Here is a 26627-nt window from a genome sequence, read left to right as displayed (position 1 = left end):
TCACAGATGTGTGTATCTACCACTTATGTTCTTGGTGTCATAAAGCCCTAAGGTGTCAGATACCCTAGAACAGCAGTTACAGACAGTTGTGAGCAGTCATGCGGGTGCTGGGAGCTGAATCTGGGTCCTCTGCAAGAGCAGCAAGTGTTTGGTGCTTTTTTCTTTTTAACCCCTGGAGTTAGACAATGTGGGAAGAATGATGGTTGACCTGGGTCCTAAACCTTACCTTCCACGACTGCCTTGCAGGACTTTGGGCCTCTTCAGTCGCCTTTCTGAGACTCAGTTTCCCCTTATGCAAAAAAAAAAAAAAAAAAAAAAAAAAAAAACCGAGACCTGACTTAGCATTAGCTCTCTCTGCAAAGCTAATCTCTGCAAAGCTAATAGATGAATCACTTGGCCAAAAGGACAGAGTTCCTGTTCACAGTGGGATGCTGTGCAGGAAGGAACTCTTCCTCTAGGCCAGGGAGAGGCAGAGCAGGGGGAGGGGTTCAGGGAGATCTTATCAGGTAAGTGACAATTTCACACTCCAGAAGGGAAGAGAGGAGCCAAAGGCCCGGTGCCATGTGCTCCTTAGCTCTTAGGTGCTAGGCGCTGGGGACCGAACTGGCACTCAGCAGGTTTTGTAGAGACAGTTAGAGACCTGTCCGGTGTGGTCCAGGCCAATGGGCCTCACCCTGTACATAGGGCCAGCTTATGAGGGGAACAGGAAGAAGCACCGGCCTTAGTTCCCAGAGTGGGAGAAAGGGGTGGTCCCCGGGACAGAAGGAGAGCAGGGGATTGGCAGTGGCTGTGGGTAGGACCGGTCCGGACAAAGGCGGAGTCAACTTGTACACGTGAAAAACTCTAGCTGGGGCTGGGCTTTTGCCTTCCTCCACCTCCTCCTCCTCTTACCCACCTTCCTGCACCCCTCCCTTCTCCCTCCTCCCGCAGCTCAGGTTGCAGCTTCTTGGGGGGGGGGGGGGGCGCTCACCTTTCCAGAGCCGGGAATTGCCAGGGTCCCGAGTAGGGACCCCGGCAGGGCGCGGGGCAGGGCACCTAAGCCTGGCAGCGCGGCCGCGGAGGGCGGGAGCCGGCTCGCCACGACTGGGACACGCACAGAGTCCGCGGCGGCGGCCGGAGAGGGGCACCGCGTTGGGCAAGCTGAGCAAAGGTAAGCCGGGCGGCCCTTAAAGGGGCCGTCTGCTTTTGCGCAGGAGATTTGGGCAAAATTTCCGAGCTGCCGTAGGCGATGGGCGCTCGGCAGGCGCGCTTGTATTTTGGGGGTAGGGGTGAAGGATGCCCTGGGAAAGCCACTCCCAAGTTCCAGGTGCTGAGGCAGAACGCGTGCCCCGCAGGGACTCTGAATCCCGGACTCCCTTTGGCCCTGAGCTCCGTCGGAACCCTACAAAAGCAAAAGTTCCCTCCCAGGCACAAGCCAGCCGCTAAGTGCCTTCCTTATGGGAAGGACAAGGGTCAGGAGTCCGGATAATAAAGAGATTCCGGAGAGTGTAGCGCCAGATTGCCACCGAGAAGGGCTTTCTAGGCTTTGGTGAACTTTCCAGCCCCACAGGCCGTGGGGTGGTAGGCCGGAGACTTGGGGAAAACTGAGGACAGGCGAAGCCCGTGGCGTTGGCTGCGTGGTGAATAGGGTCGCTAGGGAACATGTCTCTTCTCTTGGGGTAAGACCCCAGAAGCAATGATCCTTCCCTCATCAGCTGTGGACAGCGGCTGATACCGTGTGGGAAAGGAGGGTAGGAGGCTTGGTCTTCAAAGACATGGCTTGACTACTATGTTTGGAGTGGATCAGAGGCCCTGTTCCACCCTGTTGTGGTTGTTTTTCTGTACTGAGGGGTCAGCACCTCTCTCGGCCCCAGCGGCCTCGTATATTTCTCTTTCGCAGAAGTAGGGGTTGAATTGTGGGATTGAGGCAGTCCTCAGAACCTTCTGGGCTCTGGCTGCTGCTGTCGGCCCCTCTTTTCCATCCCAGCTCGGCCTTCTGTAACCTTCCCCAGCTACTCAGCTGTGGTGTGTGGCCTGGGTCCTGTGGTTCGCAATGGTTGGCAGACACTACCGGCTGACCCCCACCCTATAGATGTGAGATTCAGTGTAGACACATTAGCACACCGTGAAGTGGGTTAGGGTTGCTGGGAGAGCCAAATCCTTGCATCTCAAGAACTCTTGTCTTTATCATGCCTTGGGCCTGGAATATCTTCTGGGGTGTGGTCAATAGGCAGCTGTGGCTGTGGCTTTGTGCTGCATCATGGAAGTCCCAGAGAGAGGCTCTCTCTGTCTCAGCTAAGCTCCTGTCCCCAATCTCTGCTGTGTGCCAAGCAAGGTGTCATAATAACGTCATGAGATTTCATGGGTGTTATCATCACTAGCCAAGAAACAGACTGGGGGGGGGGGGCGGGGTTGAGAGTGGTGTAGCTCTGTGATCCAGTCTACTTCTATCTGACCCCAAGCCCATTCTCAACCCCTGCTCCGCCTGGGCAGGGCCCAGCCTGCGCTGGAATCCTCAGGAAGGATGGTAGTAGTTCTCTAAGGAATCAGGTTCCCCAGGCAGAACCAGACTTTACCAGAGGGACAATAATCTGAGAAGCTAGTGGATTCCTAGTCTGGGATTGTGCAGGGAGTGAATAGATACCCTGAGACCCAGAGGGAATGGGACTGTGTTTTTCTACAAGACCATGTGTTATCTGCTAGTTAATTGATTACGCTCCCAGAAGAGGTTCTACTTTGTAGGGAAAATCCTGGTTTGGATCTTCTGACTCCTACCTGACTCTAGCCTCCTCTTCTGCCCTCTCCTGATTCCTTTTCTTCCCCGAGTTTGGGACCTGAAGAGGAGAAAAGATGGCCAAGCCTAAGCTGTTCATTCCAGGAATCCTGCTCCTGTTGATTCTGTGACTTCCAGCAAACTCTTGAACTTGTTAGGTGTCCTGTGTGGAAAGAACCTTCGGGTAGGGAGGGTTATTATGGTATAACACATGGAAGCTGAGGTCATCATGTGGCAGTAAGGATTGGGAAAGACAATGTCCTAGTGATGCCCCGGGGCTGACTCTGGGGCAGAAGACCGTAAGACCCCATCAAGCCCAGGCCCTGGCTAGAACCTTTGCCCCTCTGGGTTGGAGAGGGGAGTTCTCTATAAGAGAATGAGGGCACTGAGTAGAAACATGCCGGAAGGGCTAGCAGTCTGTGCTAGGTACTAGGCTTCTAGGCACTGGTGGGTCAGGTAGACATTAAGCTGCAGGACTAGAGCCCTTTGGTAGGACCCTGCCCTTGGGGCGAGAGGACCCTTTCCTGGGACTTAATCATTTGCAGTTCCTGTTCTGCTCTGCTGTCCACGAAGGACTGGCTGGCTGAGTTCCAGATCTACCTGCTTGGCTTCACTCCCTGGGCTGTGTGTCCCCCAGTAACCCTTTCTCTCTTCTTCCCTGGATCCTTCACCTTCGCTCTTTAGGCATTTGCTGCTGATCTGGCATTTCCCCATCTCGGAGGGTAGGAACACACACACACACACACACACACACACACACACACACGGGTTCTCAGATGGCTAGAGACCATGGATCACTATAGGGCTGGAGGCCAGGCCTAGCATGCACCATCCTGTGGCAGAGCATCAGGGGGAAGGACGGAGGATGCGGGTGCATTTCACGCTGGTCAGCCTATTGGAGCCATGTGCAGGGAGTCCCCAAGGCCCTGTCGGCTGACTGGGTGGGATGGGGGGGGTAGGGTCTGAAGTTTGACTTTGAATTGAAAAGGGTCACAGAGCTTCCAGGACCCTGGTAAGTCAGGACAGGGAAGAAATTGGCCCAAACTTTGGAAGGAACCATGGTGATACATAGCCCTGCTTGTCCTCAGACCCACACTGTAGACCAGGCTGACTTTGAACTTGCAGAGATCCTCCTGCCTCTCTGCCTTCCAAATGCTGGGAGACTAAAGGCATGTGCCACCATGCTGGGCTGACTCTTTTTTTTTTTTTTTTTTTTTTTTTTTAAAGTATGTGCGTTTAGGCCAGAGATTGGTATCAACAGATATTTTCATTATGATTTGTGTTTCTGTTTTGTTTTGTTGTTTTAATCTTTTCTTGAGACAGAGGCTCTCAACGAGCTTGGAGCTCACCCTTTTGGTTGGCTAACTGGTCAATCACCTGTCCTCGGATTCCCTGTTTCTGGGGTTACAAGGCTGCACTGCCATGCCTGGCTTTTCCATAAATACTGGGAATTTGAACTTATGTCCTCTCCCTCTCCCCCATTAGCTGAAGTCTTCCTTGGAAATAGGCAAAGAGGAATGAATGGCCCCCAAAGAGGCTGGTTGATTTTTCTCATTCCCTATTCACGAACACGTATGTCTCCTGCTGGCCGCTGGCGGAGGCCAGAGCTCCGTGTATAATCCTGCCCCTGACACTCAATAGCTGGTTGGTTGCCTTCGGGTTAGCAATTTGCTCCCCACAAGCTTCAGCCTCCGAAATTTAAAATGGTTCGTGTGGTTTTGAGGATTGCAGTGAGGTCATGTCTCCCATAGGCCTTAGCTCCTTGCCTTACCTGATATTATGGAGGGCCGACGGTGCATGGAGTTGCTTGCTGGGCCCGCACTTGAATCTTTTCTGATGGCAGGGTTTTTGTAGTGGAGACATAAGGGCTCTTCCCCAAGGGTAGAAAGAGAGTTCTCTTATGGCATCCCTTGCCTCGCTCTGCCTTATCGGCACAGGAAATTCTGAGAAAGCTCCAGCGAGATTTGGCCCGTTCACTTTCTATCACCCCCTCTCCAGCCCGGGGAGCCCCTTCAGCTACCAGGCCTTCTTTCCTCTGGTCCCAGCCACCCGGCGAAGGAAACTCCTGCCAGGTGGCTAGCCTGTGTGCTATAACCATTCCTTCCACTTGCTGGTGGGACCTCCAGGCTTAGGTCTGGCCAGCCAGAAGGTCACAGACTTGACCTAACTGCTGTGTTGATGCTGGTACCCCATTCTGAGCTGATTCTCTCATGAGGTCTCATCTCCAAGCAAGGCAGCTAGATGGGGACCCTCTGGTACCCAGTGGCCCTGACACTGTACATTGGAAGCTCACTTCTGGTCTCGGTTCTGCCTGTCACTCTGAAGAGCCTTGGGCAGATAACTTTCTTGATTAGTTTGATCTTCTTGCCTTGAGAAATAGAAGCAAAGACCAGGGATTTCTGAACCCATCAAGTTCTTTGATGCCACCATCTTTTGTCAGTGAGCTGTGTCGTGAGGCCCCAGGAGGGTCTTATCCTTGCAACCCTCCACACTTCACAGCTCACACACATCTCCCACTGAGCTCCGGGTACCCAGCCAATGTCTCATAGGGGCAAAGAAACTCCAGGAGACCTCCCCCTTTAGTCAGCTTGGAGGACAAAAGTGCTATCAAAGAAATGGGTACAGGATTCAAATCCTACATAAATACCAGATACTCAAAGGCAGAGATTGTGAGTTATGGCCCCTTCCAAATCTCACCTACTTTTGAATGGTCTGTGAGCTAGGAATGGTTTTTATTTTTATTTTTTGAGTCAGGGTCTTATGTATTCCTATGCTGGCCTGGGAACTCACTACATAACCGAGGGTAACCTTGAAATTCTGTCCCTCCCTTCTCTTGGCATGTGTCAGCATTTACAGGTTTTGTAGTACTGGGATTGAACCCAGGGCCTTGGATGCTTGGCAAGAACTCTGCCCACTGAACAATATCTCCAGGCCTATTTTGGCTTTTCAAGACAGCATCTTGCTATATGGCCCTGCCTGACCTGGAACTTGCTGTGTAGACCAGGTTGGCCTCGAACTTGAGGCGATCCTCCAGTCTCTCAGTCATGTGTACTAAAATTATAGGCATGTCCTACCACTCAAGGCCTGAGAGTAGTTTTTAATATATTCTCTAAGTGGTTGGGGAAAAATTCAAAGAAAGAGAAGAATATTTTATGGCACTTAAATTTGTAAAATTGAGATCTCAGTGTCTTTAAGTCGAAGTTTTCTAGAACACAACACATTCCTTCCTTCACAAGGGTGGCATTGCCTACCTACAGGCCTGGCAAGAGTGGTTGGCTGACTTCTTACAGGAAAAGCTTGCTGACCCTTGCTCAAAGTAATCCTGCTGTTCTCTGGGCCTTCTCTAAGTCATTCTGGAACCTCAGGCTAAAAATACTCTTTATTTACAAAGAGGTATTGCTGCTGCCTTACGAGGTAAGCAGTAAGTGCTCATTATGGAGATGTTAGAAGATGCAGATGGAAAGAAATGAAGACCGCCCACAACTCTAGAGCCCAGGTGACCACTGTTGGCATTTTGACCAACTGCCTGCTTTACATCTGCTGTGATGGTGTTTATTTTACTATTTTTTAAAAAGATTTATTTATTTATTATATATGAGTACACTGTAGCTGTCTTCAGACACACCAGAAGAGACCATCAGATCTTATTACAGATGGTTGGGAGCCACCCTGTGGTTGCTGGGATTTTGAACTCAGGACCTCCAGAAGATCAGTCAGTGCTCTTAACCACTGAGCCATCTCTCCAGCCCCGTGATGGTGTTTATATGTACATTGGGGTGGTGTCTGTACCCTGACATGCAGCTTTCCCAGATTGAGCCTAGCTACTCTTTTTTACTTGAAAATACCTCTCATGCTGGACTCATAAGAGACATTCAGCCAGTGGTTCCCGGTAGATAGCTGATCCTGCGTGCTGAGGCCCAGGGCTGACAGGGCCCAGAACTGTACTGTGGGTCTGAGAGTCACCATCACGGGGGTTGTGGTTTCCACCCCAGGAGAGGCTGAGATCACCCGGGATATCTGTTGTAGAGGGGAAGAGCCAAGAGCCAAAGAGGGAACTTGGGGTGTGCTGCCTCAGTGGCAGGTGAGGAAGTGAGTTCACTAAATGTGGGAGTTGGGGGAGGGGAAGGAGTGGAAGAGACCCAGGAAGTTGGGTTCTTATTGAGATGAGCAGTAAGTTCAAGACACAAAGCCTGGACATGTGCTCATGAGGCCAGTGAGCAGAAAGGAGCCCTCGAGGGGTCTGTGCCCTGGCTGTTGAGTGACACAGAGATATTTAGAGAACAGGGGAAGAACCAGGCAGCCTAGAGGCTCTGCAGAGGAGGAATGGAAGAGCAGGAAATAGGCCCAGACCAGAGTGGTCACCTGGATCAGTGTCACCAGGGGAGGCATGTAGCATTCAAGAAGGAGAGAGGGCTAGCCAGTGGAGCCTCATGGGGTTGGTGGGAGTGGCAGGCTGTTATTCCGACCAGCCACTGTGATGGGAACAAGGTAGATCAGAAGGTGACCGGTCAGAGTGTGACTCGGGGTTAGTGTAGGCCAGGCTGGTGGGAGCAGAGAATAAATAGACTGTGGTTAAAAGAAGGCAGGAAATTCCCCTTATATACACATTCCCTGTTTGTGGGACTGAGCTCCCCTGGGACACTAGTGTTTAAAGGCCCCTTCCATGCTAAAGGCATGGAGACAAAAGCGTGAGATGTGATGCGCTATGAAGGGACACTGAAGGGCCCGAACTCAACGTCCTCTGTTTCTGATGTTTGTTGTGAAGACGGTGGTGGTACTGTCTGCAGAGCTGTTCTTTTAGAATTTAAAGAAAACCCCAGATAAGGTTGCAGAATTCAGGTTTTTAAAAATAATTTTACATACATGGTGTTTTGCCTGCGTGTATGTCTGTGTCAGGGTGTCAGATCCTCTGGAACGGGAGTTACAGTTAGGTGTTAGCTGCCATGTGGGTGCTGGGAATTGAACCTGGACCCTCTGGACGAGCAGCCAGTGAGCCATCTCTCCAGCTCTGGATTTAGATTTTTATTTCTCTAATAAGAATTAGGCGTATTTTGAGGGCACCGTGTGATGTTTTGTTACATGTAAATGTCAAATAATGCTCGAGTCTGGGTATTAGCATTGCTCTGTAGTGCGAATGCTTGCAGTCTTTCCTAACCAGCTCTAGTCTCCGTCCTGTACACAACAGTAGGATTTACCTGTCCCAGTCCAACTCTAAACCCACTGGCTCTCCTTTCTCCTGCCATCCCCCTGCCACAGCCCCTGGCACCCACCATTCTATTCGCCCCACCCCCACCCATGCACCAACCGGGCAAGAGCAGCTTCCTGTTTGTTTCTGTGTCTAACTTACTGCACTGACCGTAATCACATCCACTTGCACAGAAGGCAAGATCTCCTCCTTAACGGTCGAATAGCATTCCCAACTTTAAAATCCACTCACACGTCCCGGGCACTGGGCTGTCGTACTTCTTGGATGTAGAGTATGCTGCGGTGGAGTAGTTCTTCAGACAGATTTCCCTCCCTTTGGGTATATACACCCTGCAACCAGATTGCTGGGTCACAGATTTGGGGCGTCTTCTGGTGAGGTCAAGGAGGTCCTTTAAGGTGGACTGCCAAGAGGAGCAGAAGAGGAAGGGGTGGTGAGGGCTGGGCCTGTCCTGCCCTACCCTGCCCACCCCTGCTTCTTAAGGAAGTGGCACTTTAGTTGAGAGTTTGGGAGTGGGAAAAAATGAGGAAGGCACTGTCAGTCCAGATGGAGACTATGTTCTGTCTACCTGGCCCAGAGCTGACAGAGGAGGGGGTACTGCCTCCTGTCTCATCACCAGGAAACCCAGAAGCTCCTGGAAGATTACAGGCAGGACTTAAATGATTACCTACCCATCCCACTCCCCAAAGAAAAAGCTACTAGATTCTATATGTGTAGAGGTCCCTGAGCTCCAAGAAGCCAGAGGGTATAGAGAGGACATCAGGAGAGTGGATTAACTATCCACGTGGAGGGCCAGGAATGGGGTCTCAGGGAGCCGGGAGGGGCCATCAGTAGGGTCTGAGGTCAGGTCTGTGCTCAGTGGAGCACCTGCCCTTGTGAGCCTCTGGTGTAATCTGCCTGTAAGTGATGGGCATCCATGAAGACACCCAGGACAGTGCCAGCCCCATGCCACAGCCCTGGAGACTGCCAGATGCATTTGGTTCTTCTCACTGCTCACCCTTACTGAGACGCTTCCAACTTTGACACTGTGTGACTTCCTGTGAGTCTTTCCGCTGCCCAGGAAGTTGTCCCTTCTGCCCCACCCTCCCATCCCACTACCGCCAATGTAGATGAGGACGGCTGAGGCCTTGGGGCCAGCCTTTGCTTGCTCACAAGTGCCTCTGGGCAGACCATGGTCATGGAGGGATGCGATGGGTAGACCCAGCCCTTGTCTATGCACAGGTAAGCTAGGAAAGTGAGGGAGCAGGTGGTGTTCTGCAGAGTCAGGTGTTCTACCTGGAGTACCACATGCTATAGCTGGGGACACCACAGTCCCAGGCTGGAGATGTCAGGGGCACTGAGCGAAGAGGTCATACTTGACCTCTGGAGGATGAGATGGCCCTCCTCTGGTACCTGGTCTGCCTGTCACTGCAATCCCCTCCTAAGCCAGAGAGTTGAGAAAGATAGTCCAGTGTTACGTGGGGTAGAGAGGGGGAGGCTGTACAACTTTGCTAGGGTACCCTAGGAGAGAACAGGGCCAGATCAACCCTCCCATATCCACTGCAGCTGGGTGGGCCAAGAAGGTAAAGCTAGAAATTGGCCTCCAGATGCCAGGAACAGATAGGAAGAGCACCAGCCCTCGACTACCCGTGGCAGAAGGTCCTGGAGCTCACTGTTGACCACAGTGCAGTCTTTGTCCTGAGGAGTCTAAAAGTTGTGTCTATCTAGGGAGAAAGGAGCTTCGATCTGCTGTGAGTCCGTGGCTCAGTGGGCTTCTCAGCCACCCATTCATTCCTTCTGAGGAGCCACCCGAGTCCCTGTTCCTGTCCCGAAGGACAGCATGCCTGGTTCTGAGTATCCGCAGGCTGCTCTGATGGCTGCAGGAGAGTGCCTCTCAGTTTACCTCGGGGACAGAGGTGTGCCTGTGCACACCCTCCTCAGGCAGCCGAATCGAGGGGGAAAATGAGGAAGGACATTCCAGAAGCTTGTGTGCAGAGCAGTGGAGCGTGGGTGTGGCAAGTACAGCCAACCGAAAAAGGACCCTTCCGGAAGGGCAGAGAGCTGACTTTGAAGAGGGCCGGGTGTGGTGGTGCACACCTTTGATCCCAGCACGCAGGAGGCAGAGGCAGGAGGTTCTTTGTGAGTTCAAAGTCAGCCTGGTCTACAGAGTGAGCTCCACAGCTCCACAGAAAGACCCTGTCTCAAAAAACATGACGGAAAGGAAAAGGGCACGAGGAGACGGGATGCAGACACCCGTGTCCTGTGTACTGGGCCCTGGAGTTTGTGTTCCTGTGAGGGTTGTGCTTGCTTGAGGGATTTCTAGCACATCAGGGCGACATGTTGGAAGCATGCTGTGGTTGAGCATAGGTGCCCGTCGCAGTTGGATTAGAGGCTAGGCATTACCTCTGTTCATAGGCAAAACTAAGGCATAGGGTGCCTTCCAGGTTGTACTGCCAGTGTGTTCTTTGACGCCGGTGGAGGGCTTTGGTGAGTAAGGCTCACAGCACGTGGCTCTTACCGTTGATCTTTCTGGCCATAATTAATGCTGTACATCCTTGACCGCTGACCTATGTCCCAGCACCGAAACCAAACAGAAGATGCTGTAGAGGCCCAGAGCCCCACACACTTGGCCCCCTGACCAGACTTCCTGTAGGTTTGGCCCAGCTTGGCCCCAGAAGGCCTGCTCCCTCTTCCTGCATTCCAGAGTCTGTAGGAATGTTCTCTGAGTTCAGTCACTGTCCACAGCATCTGGTCTTTGGCAGCATGGCTTCAGGCCTGTCTGTCCGTCTCCGATCTGGCCACCCTGAAGGCCCCAGGCCTACAGCCTTTCTCATCCAGCTGGGACAGGGTCTCAGCGAGGAGAATGCTGGATGCTGCTGTTTCCCCAGGCAGTGAGGGCAGCCAACTTCCCTGTGCCTCATCCTCCGGCAGGGTCAGGTGGCGGGCAGAGGCTATGGGGTCTGCCAGCTCCCAGAAGTACAGCTTTCCCTGAAGGTGAATGCGTTTGAGGCCCTACTTATGACGTCTGCAAACTTGGTCAGCCGTTGCCTCTAGTTCTTTATAATTCCCCCAAGGCACACAGTGTCTAAGTGCCTGAGATAGGGACTGGATAGGGAAACAGAGGGTATCAGGAAGTCCCCAGTTATTGGCTTACCTTTGGGACTGAGGGTCAAACCCTCTGGGACTTCAGAAAGTGAGCAGCACCGTCTCTGGCTGTAGGCCAAGATGGATACCAAAACAGCCCCTGCGCCCCAACGCCATGAATGGAGTAGGTGTTCGCACAAGCCTGCTATATGGTGCCCTACACAGCACAGGAATCACAGTGCCTTGGTGTGGGGACAAGTACTAAATCAGGCCCCTGAGGCAGGGCATCCAGCCATTCTGGGCTTGAAGCTGACAAAACTGAAGGTCCAAGGAACCTGAAGTACGTGCCCCAAGGCCACTGGGTCAGCCAGGAAGGTCCGAATCCTGACAGTGCTGGTGCAGGCTGGGTAACTGCAGTCAAGTTCAGGTAGGAGGCCCCAGGGTGTCTGGAAGGAGTTTGCAGAGAGAATACTCAGGGCTAGCTTCTGGAGTTACGAAGTGACACTTGCCCCTGCCTTTTGGCTCCTTCCTAGTGACTTGGATGTTCTGCCAACCTCCTTGTCTTCCATGTTCTCCAGGATAGTGTCCCAAATTCAGGACACGGATAGACAATATCTGAGGTGGTCCTGGATTGGGGGGACAGCAGGTCAGTGGGGAGAGGCAATGGGCAGGGCTGTGTTAAAGCCGTACCAGGAGCCGACATGGGTTATGCTGATGCTACACGTGTGATGATAACTCAGATTCAGAGGTCATCTGATGTGAAAACTGACCAGCTCCTTCCAACCCCTGGTCTTTCCACCCTAGCGGAGGGTCCCAGAACTGCACGTACTGAGAACTCCATGCTTCTGATGGTTTCACGTCCTTGTCCACTTTCTGACCCCACATAAAACCTCCCCTCCCGGCCACCGCTTCCCTCCTCCACTGCCGCTATGCCGGGCCAGTCTTCTGTCTCTCACTTGGGTCTCTACAGGAGCTGCCCGTCGGGGCTGTTTGCCCACATTATTAACCCGGCAGTCAGAGGGGCTCTATTCAGACACCAGCAGGATGTTGACCCTCATCTGCACCTATCCTCCTGGGTGCTTGCTCCGCGTCCCCGACCCTGGATTCTCTCTCTCTAGCACTCAAGTCTGCCGCAGGACCTTTGCATCTGATGTGCTCTTCCCCCACTGACCTGCTTCCTTCACATTCTACATCTGTAGTTTTACCTTCTTACAGAGCTTTTTAAGGATCTTATTGTAATTTTATACGCACTGGTGTTTTGCCCTCAAGTACGTCTGTGTGGGGGTATCAGATCCCCTAGAACTGGAGTTGTGAGCTGCTATGTTGGTGCTGGGAATTGAGCCCATGTCTTCTGGAAGCGCTCTAACCACTGAGCCATCTCTCCAGCCTTGGGGTTCCTGATCACCCTGTTTAAACTCCTCTCCCTCCTTCCCACTGGATTCTCCTTTACTGCACTTGTTGGCAATTACAACATGGCCCGTTTTACTGGCTGTGCATCCTTACCCCATCAAAAGGTACAAGACCAGGCCGGAGTGTGTCTCAGTGGCAGAATGCCTGCCTGCCCGTTGATTGAGGAGGGAAAGAACATTTGCAACCTAGGTCTCAGGGAGGGAACAGGACTGGGGAAGAGCTCAGCTAGAAGGGGGGAGCGATGTGGTCACCATGGTCCACTCAACACCCTGGAAATTGCTACCTCAATTTGAGTAGGTTGATCCCTTCTTGTAGTCTGTGGGTGCTAACTAAAGCTCCCCATAAACTGTTTTCCTCCTAGCTGGCTCCCTGCTGGCCCCAGCATCTGGCCTTTTTTGAGTTCTCATGGTGCACAGTGGCCTAGCAAGGCCTCTCTTTCCCTCAGGCCTGGCTCCTCCTCCCTTTCCCTGGGACACCCTTGTCTCTGGCACCAACAGGAAGTGCTGGCAGCTGGTGTGTGCCTAGGAGACTAGGAGGCTTTACCTGGACAGAGAGAGGTAGGAGGCAGTTGCCTAGGGTCTGCCTACCCTGTCTACAGTTCTAGGTCAGCCTCCGATGTGACCTCCCCCATGACACCCTGCTGGGTGGCACCCCTACACCACACTTCTCTTTCCCTGGCACCAGTTGCACGGGACAGACCCAGATGGCTCTTTGGCCTGGGGACAAAGGCCACACTGTGCCTGGCCCTGGGCAGGCCTCAGGCTGGGTCACACTGAGCCTTTCTGTCCCTTTTCTGTTGGGGATGAGGGGCAGACAGCACCAAGGTGACAGGCCCTTTTCCTGTCTCCCTTCCCCCTCAGCCCCCAAATCCGAGGAGCTGATTCTCCCACGGCAACAGTGACAGAGCATCTTGTATCTTGTGTCTTGAGCTGGGGAACAACCAACCATTCACTGCCCCGAGTGTCCTGTCACACCCAAGACCCTATTGGGTTCAATGCCCTAATTGTCCCCAAGCAGAGAGAAGTAGCCACTCTGCTCTGGTCACCATTCCTGCTGCCTGCGCTCATGTCACCATCAGGAAGTTTATCCTTACGTCTAACCTCCATCCCTCATGCTGTAGCGACAGCCATTTCCTCTTGGCCGATTCTCCAGCAGAGAGAATGGCTGGCTGCCATTGCTATGCGGTAGCCCTCCCCACTGCTCGGTCAAGCCTTGAGCCTAGAGCAAGGGCTCCATTCCACACTTCCAGCTTTTCCTCTCTGCCTCGTCCTCTATTCTGTCCTAGGCCGGCCATTGGCTCTTTGCTCCTAACTGAACCCTGGAGCTGATGGGATTTTGGCTTGGTCCTTGTCTTGAAGAAGTTATCCGCCTGGAACAAAAGCCAGGGTGTAAATCATGGCTACTGGGAGATCCCTGAGCCAACAGCCCATCATACAATCCCATAAGCCCACACTGTAGGATGACCACAGGAAGAGCCTTTGTTTAGACTGCTCTGGCTCCTCCTGGTAGAGCTGAAGCTGTGAGCAGCCAAGTGCATGTGTCCCCTGCCCCCTGCATCCCTTAGAATGGCCTTGACCTTGTGCCCCATCTCTCTCTCCCCCTCCCTCACTTCCTTCCTCTCCTCTCCTTCCCCCCCCCCCCCACACCCTGTTCCCCTTGGCTTACTCCTAGAGTGTAAATGTGTGTTCTCCTTATATGGGACTCCTACCACTGTGCCTGATTCCTTCCTGCATCCTCTGCAGCTCTGGGGGCTCCCCTCCTAACCCAGAGGGCAGTTTGGAAGGGTGGGCTGATAGTCACCCCTTACTTGAACACCTGAAGCCCAGATCCTGCCAACCATGTCTCTACATGCCGGTTATTGGAGGCACTGTCTCAAAAATATATCTTCTTCCTGTCTTGGAGGGCAGGCCTGTAATCCTAGCACTGGGGAGATCGGGGCAGGAAGACTGGAGATTCAAAGCTAGCCAGGGCTACACCAAATACCCATTGCAAAAGGTGAACGGGCCGGAACCATGGCTCAGTGGTCGAGGGTGCCTGCTGAGCTTCCGGAGGACCTGAGGCCCTGCCTAGAGCCCATATCAGACATCTCACAGATGCCTGTAATTCTAACTCCAGAGGCTCCACCTCCCTCTTCTGGCCCCCAGGGGTGCCTGCATGTATGTGATGTGTACATATATACACACAGGTATACACATAATTTTAAAAAATCTTGAAGATGAGGAGGAGGTGGTGCCATTTTTCCCTTGCCTGTCACTTGCAAGGTCCTGGGTTCAATCCCAAGCATTATCTCAGGCCCCAGTTCCAGAGGCTGGTAGCTTGGATTGTTTTTCCTGATGTTCCTGGTCATACCAGCGTTCAGCACACCTGGGACAACAATGGACTATGTACCCCAGGTCTAGCTGGGAATGAGAATTGCCAAGCAGGGTGTGACAAGTTTTCTTGTCACTAAGCCCATCTGTCCCTGTTACCTCAGAGCCTCTATGGGTCCTTTCATCTAGATGCCACACACAAGGGCATGTAGCAGGGGTGGCTGTCTTCTTGGGAGCCTTCTCCCAGAGTTTGCAGAAGGCAGTCTGAGGTCATAAGAAGAAATGAAATTAGTAGAACTCCAGAGGGGGATTCAGGTGGGAAGGCAAGGAAGCTGGGAAGAGCCCTCAGTGTGCCCTCATTGACCTGAGTTCCTTGGGATCAGGGATCTTGTTTAGTTACTTTGTCTAGCACTATGCTGTATGCAGAAGATGCCCCACCAGCCATGTGCCAGAATGACTTGGACTGCAAGCTGCTCAGCAGAGGAGGGCTCGGCTGGCAGTGCAGACCAGAACCTTCTGCTTGGAAGGGCACAGGCCTGGGTCAGGAGAGCCTAAGGGTCCAGCTCAGGGGCAGCTGGGAGCATGGAGTGCCTGGGAGAGGACCTTTTCAAACCTCACAGACAATAGAGGATATTGTTATGCAAAGCTAACGTGTTACTGACCCATAATCCTTTAAACCAGGAGGATTCAGGAGGGGCCTGGTTGCCTTGGCAACTAGGTGCTAGCCAGCCGTGGGCCTGAGCATCCTCCAGAAGTGGGTTATAAGTAGGCCCAGGAAGGAGTATAGACAGCCCCTCCCAAACAGGGTTAGCCTTCCTGAGGCCTTCCTGGCTAGGATGGAGAGGTCAAAGGGTTTTATATAGATAACCTCTGGTTCCTGCGGCCCCACTGTAGGTGAAGGCATTGTGGGGCCCAGCAGGATGGAGATATAGCTGTGAAAGAGAGCCCATGAAGCCAGTGGAGGTTGAGCCTATAGGAAAAGCATGGTGGCCCATGCCTTTAATCCCCCCATTCAGGAGGCTGAGGCAAGTGGATCTCTGTAAGTTCTAAGCCAGCCTGTTCTACATAATGAGTTCCAAGCCAGACAGAGATCCACAGTGAGACTATCTCGGAATAGAGATAGAGGAGGTGGGGGGGGGAGGGAGGTAGAACGAGATAGAACAGGGCAGCTCCTGCCTCACTGTGTCCTCAGCCCAGGGAACCCAGGCCTGCTCAGAGGACTGAGACGGCAGACAATCCGGCAGCACAGGCTTCCCTTTCTCTGCTGGCTGAGTTTCCCATGCTTGCACATGGCATCTGGAACAGAGGCGGAGCTGGGCCATGCGTTTACTGTCCTTTGATCTCCTTGCTAAGGACCCAGGATGAGTCAGAGAGGGGACATTCTGGTATCGTGGAGTTTGAAACCTGCTGACAGGTAGCCGGCAGCCAACAATCAGGCTCCTTCAGAAAGAGCAGATGGCCCAAGGGCCACACAGTTCTGATATCCTGCCCCAGAGGTCTCTAGATCCCTGACCTCAGCCGTAGGCTGAATGTCTGGAATGGCCTCTTACAAAGCTGGAGCTGTACCCATTGATGCTTTGATGGCAGGGAAGAGGATATTGACGGTCGGGAGATAGCTGAGAGTCACTGGGAAAAGGAACAGGGTGAGGTCCTGCAATCGTGGAGCTGTGGTCACCAGAGGGTCAGGGTGACCTAAGCATGCCACGTACAGAGCCTGGATCCCACGAGTCCAGACCGTCCACAGCATCTTCTTCTCTCCTCTCTGTCCCAGGACCCACCTTGGACCCCTGCTGATCATGAACAAGATGAAGAACTTCAAGCGAAGGCTTTCCCTGTCCGTGCCCCGCCCAGAGACCATTGAGGAGTCATTGGCTGAGTTCACCGAGCAGCTCAACCTCCACACTCAGAGGAATGAGGGTGAGGGTCAGCCCCCCCCCCAGATCTTTTCCATCCAGACTTCCTGTGACCCCTGCTGACTAGCTGACTTTAAGAAGGGGTGGGTGCTTTGGGCTGTCGACAGACTGTGGAGTGGGGGGTAGGGACTGACACTCGCCCCACTCAGACATGCCATTCAGTACTGGGAGCTGTAACCAAGCATGTTCTCTCCCACAGATGGCAGGGATGAGTCTGGGCAGCTGTCTCCTGGCATGCAGTATCAACAACAGCAGAGCCAGCGCCGATTCTCCATGGAGGTCAGAGTGCCCCTTTCAGGTTCTGAGGCTCAGGCACGTCCACAGCACTGTAACATAGCAGGGTGGGTGGTTCCTGCAGAGCCTGCCACGGGGGGCTCAAACTGGTACAGCTTATTATGGGGAGTCAGTGGGGACATATGTCAAGTGCTAAAGCATCCTCGGTCAGACAACTGACTGTTTTTATAACCCACATACCCGGGCCAAGTATAGGAAAAAATTGTGCTTACAGAATTACATTGTCTACGGCATGAGATTTATGTTCTACTCTGGCCCAGAGAGGAGAGGGAACCTTCTAAAGACCACACAGTAATCCTTGCAGGTTCACAAATGTGTACACCCTGAGCCTGTTGTGAGGTCATGGCCCGTGGCTTGGCCTCCCCTATCTGGACAGATAAATCCAAAGGCCTTCTGGGGCCAACATGATGTTCCCATCTTATCTGCCACCTCAGGACCTCAACAAGAGGCTCTCTCTGCCCATGGATGTCCGCCTGCCCCAGGAATTCCTGCAGAAGCTACAGCTGGAGAACCCAGGGCTGCCCAAGCCACTCACCCGCATGTCTCGCCGTGCCTCCCTGGTGAGTCCAAGAGTGTGAGACACCAGTGTGGGTGGAGTGTGATCTTCTTCATCCCAGCTGAAGCCTACAGTCGTTTCCAGAAAGATTCCTATGGTTCTGGCGCCACCTGCTGGTCGCTGAGGGTTTTAATAAGTGGTCTTTCTAAGTCATGGGGTGGCTGGGTAGTTCCAGGCCAGCCTAGGGCATGCTCTAAAACACGGTCTCAAACAAACAAACAAGACACACAAAGCAAAACCAGCAGTATGTAAATAGGGCTCAAGTTGTCTTTCACTATACAGAGATGTGATTCCAGATTCTTCCTGGCCTCCATCATGAGCGTGTGTGCTTGGTCATTTCCGAAATAGCCACTGTGTGTACCCACAAGTTCACTAATGGGAACAAGGTCCAAAGAGCAGCTGGACTTCCTTAACATTGATCTTTGATGGAGAGAGGTGGACAGTCAGTGCAGTGTGCCCAGTACCTTGGAGAACATGGATTAATGAGAAAAACTTGGCCGATGAGGAAAATACCCCACACCTCCCAAAGGGGAGAAACCCCTCAACTGTGGCCATCTATTCCTGCTAGAAGGCCAGGAAGTATATTATATAGCACACGTACATTGTGTTATGTTATGCTTAACAAAAAATGAAAGACCTCCCAAATAAAACAAAACAGCAAACAAAAAATAGCCACAAAGAAACACACAAAAGACCCATCGGCCTTCCCACCAGCTGCTTGTGAGGAGCTTCTAGGAGCCTCTCTGATGAGTGGGTCTCACGGCTCTATCTTGTGACTCCTCCCGTCCTGAGCCACATCGGCTGATGACTAGGGAACTGGGCTCTGAAGTGGACCCTCACATGGTAGAGAATGACAGGCCCGCTCTGGAGGAGCTAATAACCCGAGCAAGAGAGACTGGCAGGCAGCAAGGTGGGCAGGAGCAGGGGCAGGCCCAGCATCTCAGTGTGCCTATCTCTGACTCATGGAGGAAGGGTTCCCATTGCCAGAAAACCTTCACCTTTCACAGGGATGAAGGGAGAGGAGAAAATGATCCTCTCTGTACAGTGGGGGCATCTCACCTCCTTCTCTCCTAAGAACTGGGAGGGAACATTGACTAGGAAGGTCTGCTGGGGCTTTGAGTCTCAGTCTCCCATGTCTCCTTCCCAGTCAGACATCGGCTTTGGGAAACTGGAAACATACGTGAAACTGGACAAACTGGGAGAGGTAAGAGTCACACTATCCTGGCCAAGTAGTCCGGCCTAGCCTTCAGAGCTCATGTTATATGCCCTGTGCTCTGCTCTTGAACAAGTCCTTGAGGGCAGAGGTCTCTGCACAGAATCTAGTATTTCTTCGCCCCTTTCAAGTAGCTACGGTTTGGATTTGAGTCCTATGTCTTCCACTTACTAGCTCCATGACCTTTCCTCATGCCTCAGTTTCATTCTCTGTCAAAGGATGGAAGTCCCTACCTTACTGTTGGGGGGCAGGTACTGAGGGACCAGAGGAAGCTTGTGTACGGTTCCTAATGTCTGGCACACAGCAAGGACACTCTTATTAAACTGCTTTGGCACCACGGTGTCAGGCTTTGTGTCCTAGAGAGGGTATAGGTTTATGAGGGGGAAGAATGGCCTTGTCTCCCAAGAGCCACATCGCCAACATCTAAGAGCAGGGCTGAGTTATACTAACAGAGAGGCGGCCATGTGGGAACAGAAGAACGAATGGGCAGTCCCGTTCCAGCTGGGGACTTGATAAGGATGCCTCCAGAAAAAGAAGGCTTTGGAGCAAACAGAATTTGAACAGAGGGAGTAGGGCACTCAGCTCGAATCCTAGCCCAAGCGGAAATGTAAGGGGTGGGGCTTGGAAGAGAGTGTGAGGAGATGATCTGTGCTGACCAGGGATCCCCTGTCCCAGGGCACCTACGCCACCGTCTTCAAGGGACGCAGCAAGCTGACAGAGAACCTCGTGGCCCTGAAGGAGATCCGGCTGGAGCATGAAGAAGGGGCGCCCTGCACTGCTATTCGAGAGGGTACAATGCCCGGGTCTGCACCCTGGGCCTGTGGGATGAGGGGCTCAGCAACCTGCACCTGGTGGGAACCTGGGTGGAGGGCCATTGCTGGCCCCAGGAAGGGATAGTGGGAGGTACTGGTGGGCCTGGGGACCCAGGTGGTCCTGTCTCCCCAGTGTCTCTGCTGAAGGACCTGAAACACGCCAATATTGTGACCCTGCATGACCTCATTCACACAGATCGGTCCCTCACCCTGGTGTTTGAGTACCTGGTGAGCTGGACTAAGGCTGGTGGCCTCTTCCCCTGTGGGTGGGTGAAGTGGGGTGGGGAAAGAGAGGGGAGTGAGGGAGTGGGAGGGATGGGGCAAGGGAAGGACCCAAGCCTTTGTTTACCAATTAAGTTCTCACGGGCCAAGGGTTCGGAGCCAGGACCCTGTGCTGCCAGCAGGCATGGGCCCAGACTGGCCAGGACTTCCTTTCAGCCTGAGCCTGGACCACCAGCCAGGCAGAGGACAGGACTGAACCTGTCTATCTGTCTGTTCCAGGACAGTGACCTGAAACAGTACCTAGACCACTGTGGAAACCTAATGAACATGCACAATGTCAAGGTGAGGGCCTGGGTGGAGCCGTCTGCCATGAGGCCTAGTTTGGGATATTCCCCTTGTCACCAGCTGCTGAGGTCACTCAGAGCTTCAAATGTGGGGAGGAGGAAAGGGTCAGTCTAGAAGCCATTCTGAGCACCCCAGCCAAGCAACGGATACAGAGCCCTCTCTAACTCTGAATAGCAAGCGTGAGTTTCCTGCCTGAGTGAAGAAGGGCATCTGAGGAGTTAGGAGGGTGGCTGGCCCGATCTGGTGACTAAGAACCAAGCACACACATCCCTACCCTCGCACTTCACAGATGCGGACTGCTCCCACCTCCTCACATTCACAGCCTCCTCTCCATATGACCTGTACCCCCATGTGTGATTCTCTGGTGTCTACAGGTCCTGGGTGGCCTACAGGCTGGGCAACAGAACCAGGGAGCCTTTCTAGAGACTTGTTCTGGTCCCCATTCCTCTCCAGCCTGAGACAGAGGCGCAAGGGCTCCCATACGGGACCTGGTCCTACACGCGTCTCATCCCTCCTCTCTTTGCCAGATCTTTATGTTCCAGCTGCTCCGAGGCCTGGCTTACTGCCACCACCGCAAGATCCTGCACCGGGACCTGAAGCCCCAGAACCTGCTCATCAATGAGAGAGGCGAACTGAAGCTGGCTGACTTTGGTGAGGCTGATGCCAGGGTCAGGGGAAGGGTTGGCAGGTGGGTCTGACCCCTGGGGTGCACAGCCTCCTCAGCGTGTAGGGATTCTGGGGGATTCGGGACCCTTTAGTGGAGGTTTAGTGACGTGTCTGTTCCTAGGCCTGGCCCGGGCCAAATCAGTGCCTACGAAGACCTATTCCAATGAGGTGGTGACCCTCTGGTACAGGCCCCCAGATGTGCTGCTGGGATCCACTGAGTACTCCACCCCCATTGACATGTGGTAAGTGGGCTGCAGACAGGGACAAGGAGGATGTCCGCATCCGCAGGCTTCGCTTCTGCCTGCCGTTGAGCTGTTAGCAAATTAAGTCTGAAATATATCAGGTTCTCCAAGCTTACAGAGCCTCTAACACTATATACTTCTGAGATGCTTTCCAGGGGGTGGAGGTGGGAATTACCAGAGGGTAGACAGATGACTCTTTCCCTGCAACATCTTGGAAGGGACATACTATTTCATTGTTAAAATGTATGATTTGGTATAAAATGGAAACCAACTCAACTTTAAAGCCGAGCCCAAGACTCCTCAAAGACTGAGGTCTCACAAAAGAGGGTCCATAGTGGGAGTCTGGTTGGTTTTTACAAGCCTTTCAAGCCCAGATGTGACCATCGGATCGTTCACACGGCAGCCTTAGGAGGCGCGCCTGTGCTTCCTGCCTCACCGTTGCCCTCGCTTCCGCAGGGGCGTGGGCTGCATCCTCTATGAGATGGCCACCGGCAAGCCCCTCTTCCCAGGTTCTACTGTCAAGGAGGAGCTGCACCTCATCTTCCGGCTCCTCGGTTAGTTTCTTTCTGTAATCTCCATCTCGCCGCCAGGGGGCGCCAGAACTCTGTTCACCCAGTAGCACCGAGGCCGGGGCAGGGTGGAGACCTGCTAGCTTTGGCTGCTCTCAGCCCTTCACTTACACTTTTTACCCTGTCTCCTGTCTCTAGGGACACCCACAGAAGAGACGTGGCCGGGTGTGACATCCATCTCCGAGTTTCGAGCCTACAACTTTCCCCGGTACCTGCCACAGCCGCTGCTCAGCCACGCTCCTAGGTAGTCCCCCTCCCAGGCCCCTTGCTCCCTACTGTGATTTCCCTCCCAGAGGATGGGTCCCCAGCCTGCCCCTGGCTGTGCCTGTGCCAGCGCTTCCTCCTTGCAGGTTGGATACTGAAGGCATCAACCTCCTGACCAGCCTCCTCCTGGTGAGTTTCTTCCCATCCTACCCAGGGAGCGACACGTAAAGAAAGCCACATTGGTAGTTCAGACACTGTGACTCCAAAGCACTAGTTTCTGTACTTGGTACCCAAGGCCCGGTTGGGCATTTCCAGGGGACAGAAGGCTCAGTTTTCTCAACTTTGTGTCAGATATCAGTTCATTTTTTTTAGGAAATGCTGGGGCTGGTACAGTGCCTAGCTGGGAGCAATCACAGGATAAAGGGAAGGCAACGGTACCATTTACAAATAGAGCAGATACTCAGGGGACGATAGCCTTGGTCTTTCGTGTATGCTTATCCCAAGATGCAGCCACAAGCTTCTCCCACCTCAGCCATCTAACTTAGCACAGGGGTCCCATTTTTCTAGAAGGTTCTCCATCAGGGCCCAAGAGCCTAACTTGTGCCTTTCAGTATGAGTCCAAGAGTCGCATGTCGGCAGAGGCGGCCCTAAACCACCCCTACTTCCAATCTCTGGGAGAACGTGTACACCAGCTTGATGACAGTAAGTGTCCGAGGGATCGGGGCCAGCCAGAAGCAGGAAAGGGACAGCCAGCATGGTTGGGAGCTATAACAGAGGCCGAAGCCTTGGGCGTGTGGCTTCCCCTTTCTAGTTCTCACTCGGAGCTAAGGGGGTAGGTTCCTCCTGAGAGGGTAGATCTTCCTGGGTGAGTCTCGACTGGAGGGTGCCTCTGCTCTGTGGGGATGGTAGCTGTGAGAGAGTGGGTCCACCCAGTCCTTCCCCACCCACTTCTCTTGTTCAGCTGCCTCCATCTTCTCCCTGAAGGAGATCCAGCTCCAAAAGGATCCAGGCTATCGTGGCCTGGCTTTCCAGCACCCAGGTAGGGCTAAATCTCTCCCCCCCATAGCCTTTGCTAGAAGCAGCCAAGTAATCCACCTTTCCCCAGTGGAGACTCTTTTTTGAGAAGAAAATGGGCCCAGAGTCTGTCCTTGGGATGGGAAGTCAACACCCTCTTCCCACATAGACCTTATGTGTGTGTGGCGGGGTGGGGGGTTCCCCCCTCACCCAGTCCCACCCAGATGGAACACTGCCTTTCACAATAGTCCTGGCAAGGGTACACCCAGTCCCTGGTGTGCTCTCTGTGAAGACCCTGAGCTCCTGGCCAGTCCAATCTTTGTCCCTAGCATAATAGTTCCAATGCACTGCCTCATGTAGTCTTTAAGACCCCCTCTGTGGGGTTGGCACAACATACGTTCTCTTCAGTGATCCTGAGGCCCCTAGAGGGTAAGTCACAATTCCATAAAGCTCACAAGCAACAGAGATGAGACCTGAACTCAGGTGTATACCCTCACTCACTGGGTCAGAGCACTCGAAGGACCCTTTAACCCAGTTCCCATTCCTCTGTCGTTCCCTGGCTTCCTCCTTTCTCCAGGACGAGGGAAGAGCCGCCGGCAGAGCATCTTCTGAGGTACGCCCACGCTGCTGCACCTTGAGGGATGTGAGGCCACACAGAACATGACTTCAGGAAGTATGGGGCCTGTGTGGCCATCAGAGGGCTGAACAATGAATGCCTGTGGCCAGTCTGGAGGACCACTCGACAGCCCTGTTGGTAGCATTTGCTTCCTTCCCTTGCTTGCCACACAGCTCTGTGGTGGCCTCTACCTGGACACCGTTCCCCTTGTCGCCATGTGAGATGGGGCATGAGCTGTTCCCTGAGAAGAAGCGAGGGTCAGGGAGGGGCCTGGGGCTCTTTCCCAGTGAAAGTGCAGGAGAATGTGGGGGCCCTGGCCCTGCCGGGGCTCAACGAACCCCCTTCTTATTGCTTGGAGCTTCACTTCATCTTCTTCCCTCCCTGAGAACGAGGAATACGGTACCTCACCCGGGACCCTAGAATTGCATTCATGTGTGTGCTTACCCCACCCAAAGGCAGACATCCCTGGAGCATCAGAAAAAGTAGTACCTCCTCTTGTCACCACCCGCATGATGCTATTGTCACCTCCCGGCCAGAAGCCCTGTACTCTCTGGCTTGAGCCAAGGCTAAAAGGCACCAGCATGCTTCCTGTGTCCAACCGCATCCAGAAGTGGTCTGGTACTCCAAGATGTACTCCTGCCGCCTCGGCCAGCCCTCCCTGCCCATCCCCCAGTCTGGAAAGGGTTGCCTTAAACTGGCAGGTGGTAGTGTGCTCTGTCCTCGGAACTCTGACCTAGCACCTATGTCCCGCTTCCCTAAGCCATTGCTATGGGTGTTATCATCCCTGAGGGCTGGTAAGTCAACCCTGTCTCAGGGTTCTGAGGCTGGCGCCCAGATATGCAAGGTCACCCTGACACCGGTACCAGGGTAACCTTGGTTCTTTAAGGCTGGTGCAGCCTCTCCTCCATCCCTCACCTCCTTCCCAGCCCTGTCCACCTGACCTCCACGGAGAGGGTGGGAAGGGTGTCGGCACCACGCCCAAGCTGGAGAGAGCTGAGACTGCAGCAGGTTTGATCCTGACAGCCTCATCCTGTGTCCCCAGAGAAGACATTCTTCCTCTGTACTCTCCCAGGGTCTCCCCAACATTTGGCTGAACTTGAAGGGCAAAGGCCAAGGGGAGGTCAAACTCCACGCCCACCCTCACCCCTTGGAGCCTGGGTTCTCCCTAGCCCCCTTTCCCACTGACTGTGAATGTTGTGACTCAGAGCAAAGACAGAGAATATATTTAATTCATGTACAAAAAGCGGTGAGCGGTGTCACTCAGGAGAGGGGACCGACAGGACAATGTCAGAGACAGGGGACTGGTGACTCAGGAGTCTGGGCTTGCTGAGACATACAAACCGTTAAAGAGAGGCTGGCCTCTGCACATCTCTGTACCTGCCCTGGACTGGGGCTAGAGGGATTCTGGAACCCTCCATGCTACATCTGAGGTCATATCACCGCTGGTAAAGAGAATCAAGGGTCATGGGTACGACAGAAAATGCCCGGGCATCTGTATCCTATGCCCTGCCTTTGGTCCAGCGTGTGCCTGTGGTGACCAAAGAGGATAGCCCAGAGAGAATCCTGAGGAGGGGGTGTTGGCTCTGGCCTCCAGGGGTCACTCTTCACCAAAACCACGTGGCGCCTTGGCTTCTTTGGGTAGGAGGGGCACAGAGATACAGAGAGGGCTGGGCCAGGTTTGGTGGTGTACACCTTTAATCTCAGCACTAAGGAAGCAGAAACCAGTGGGAGAGATAGTCTCCGCCCCCTCTCTGTCTCTGTCTGTATGTGTCTATCTGTCTTCTGTCTGTCTCTCTCTAGATCTGTCTCTGTCTCTCTCTGTGTCTATCTGTCTTCTGTCTGTCTCTGTATGTGTATTTGTCTGTCTCTGTCTCTCTGTCTCTCTCTCTCTGGTGGTGGGGAGCAGGGGCGGGGATAAGTTGTAAGTTGGTATTGAAGTGACCATGCAGGAGCAGTAGTGAGCACAGACCTGACTGGCTCATGCTCACCTCCTGCTGCTCTTAGAACACCTCCCTCACAACCGGCTGTCCCTCCAACCACAAAGCTCCTAGAGTGCTGAGAACCCAGCTGTTCTCCAGTGCACTGCTCAAATTCATTCCAAGACCATACAGAATGCCAAGCCCTAAGGCATGTCTCTTGGCCTTACCTGTTCTGTGACCTGGTACTTGAGGGCGATCCTGCTTCCTCGACAAAGCCATGGAAGTTGGAGTGAGCGAGGGCTTGGTCCTTGGCCACACACCATTTCCCACACTAGTCCTCCTCAAAGCATCAAAGTGTGGAACCTCTCAAGCTACAACTAGTGATTCCTATAAGGGAAAGGAAACACACAGGCTGGATCCAGTAAGGAAATGACTACATGCAGCTTAGACACTAACTGCCTCCTCTTTGCCCTTTGACCTCTGCCCTCTGTCCCTTGCCCACCTGCAATGTCTGGACCCATCTCATCAAATCTCCACTACAACCTCTTTCTCCCCAATCTCATATATAAGACCTGGGGACATGGCTCTGTGGCACAGGCCCTGACTACCATGTACAAGGTCCCTGAGTACTGTGACCTCCCAAGTTCCCTCCTCAGCAGCAGGAAAAAACAAAATCAATAGCAACAAAACACCTTCCTAGAATTCCAGAGCCCTGGGTCTGTGTGCAGCCTAGCTGTCCTTGGTCTTTGGGGAGGAGAGGGTGGAGTGGAGGGAACATATAACAGTGAGATCTGGGAAGCAGGAAACAAATACAAGGAAAGGCGGAGTTTGCAGCTTCCTGGAGCAGCACTGTGAAGGCCAGTGTTTATCAAACTGCGGACCCACTGTGTGCAGATGCCGCCGTATCTTCCAGAACCTTCCTGTGCTGCTTGCTGATCTTGTGCTTTGGCTCTGGTTATGGGGACACAGGGAGAGATGCCTGGGTCAGGGAACTTTCAACCTAGAATGCTGGTGACCTGTGGGGTGGGGAGGGCAGGGGTTTAGACCCAGAGAACAGGCTTACTCCAGGTTTGCATGGACCCCGGAGACATGGTAGCTCTGCAGTGGAGAGCTGGATATGGGAGGGGAACAGGGCTGAGCAACAGGCTATGAGCTGCCAGGACTGATGGGCTGCAGGAGCCACTGCTAGTGCCCTAGGGACCAAGCTAAGTCACAGCCCAGCCCTGAGCCCTGGAGCCCTGTTTCCTGGGTACCCAGAAGTCATTTCCTGATAGTGTGTCACTCTCCTAAACAGAAGCCTTTCTG

The 26627-nt window shown here is 53.4% G+C and overlaps 1 protein-coding gene across 1 annotated transcript; it reads left to right on the top strand.

Moving 5' to 3' along the window:
- The first annotated feature begins 1074 nt into the window (after nucleotides 1-1074).
- On the top strand, nucleotides 1075-24535 carry CDK18 (cyclin dependent kinase 18). Its single transcript, XM_080917683.1, has 16 exons — nucleotides 1075-1150; nucleotides 16509-16654; nucleotides 16850-16929; nucleotides 17379-17504; nucleotides 18648-18704; nucleotides 19389-19503; nucleotides 19659-19753; nucleotides 20027-20089; nucleotides 20620-20743; nucleotides 20880-21000; nucleotides 21457-21554; nucleotides 21708-21813; nucleotides 21920-21962; nucleotides 22385-22475; nucleotides 22735-22812; nucleotides 23365-24535. Exons 2-16 carry the CDS (start codon nucleotides 16534-16536, stop codon nucleotides 23397-23399), a joined length of 1353 nt encoding a protein of 450 aa, XP_080773809.1. The 5' UTR covers nucleotides 1075-1150; nucleotides 16509-16533; the 3' UTR covers nucleotides 23400-24535.
- The last annotated feature ends 2092 nt before the right edge of the window (nucleotides 24536-26627 follow it).

The sequence above is a fragment of the Micromys minutus genome, assembly GCF_963924665.1.
Source record: "Micromys minutus genome assembly, chromosome: 6".
Taxonomy (NCBI): domain Eukaryota; kingdom Metazoa; phylum Chordata; class Mammalia; order Rodentia; family Muridae; genus Micromys; species Micromys minutus.
The sequence above is the reverse complement of the archived record's forward strand: the minus strand, read 5'-3'. Positions and strand labels throughout refer to the sequence as shown.

What these genes read in the sequence shown, in the direction of transcription:
- CDK18 (XM_080917683.1), top strand. Translation starts at nt 16,534, where the DNA reads ATGAACAAGATGAAGAACTTCAAGCGAAGGCTTTCCCTGTCCGTGCCC. An exon ending in CCCTGGTGTTTGAGTACCTG is followed by an intron (nt 19,754 to 20,026) that starts GTGAGCTGGACT and finishes TGTCTGTTCCAG; the next exon opens with GACAGTGACCTGAAACAGTA. An exon ending in CTGCTCAGCCACGCTCCTAG is followed by an intron (nt 21,814 to 21,919) that starts GTAGTCCCCCTC and finishes TCCTCCTTGCAG; the next exon opens with GTTGGATACTGAAGGCATCA.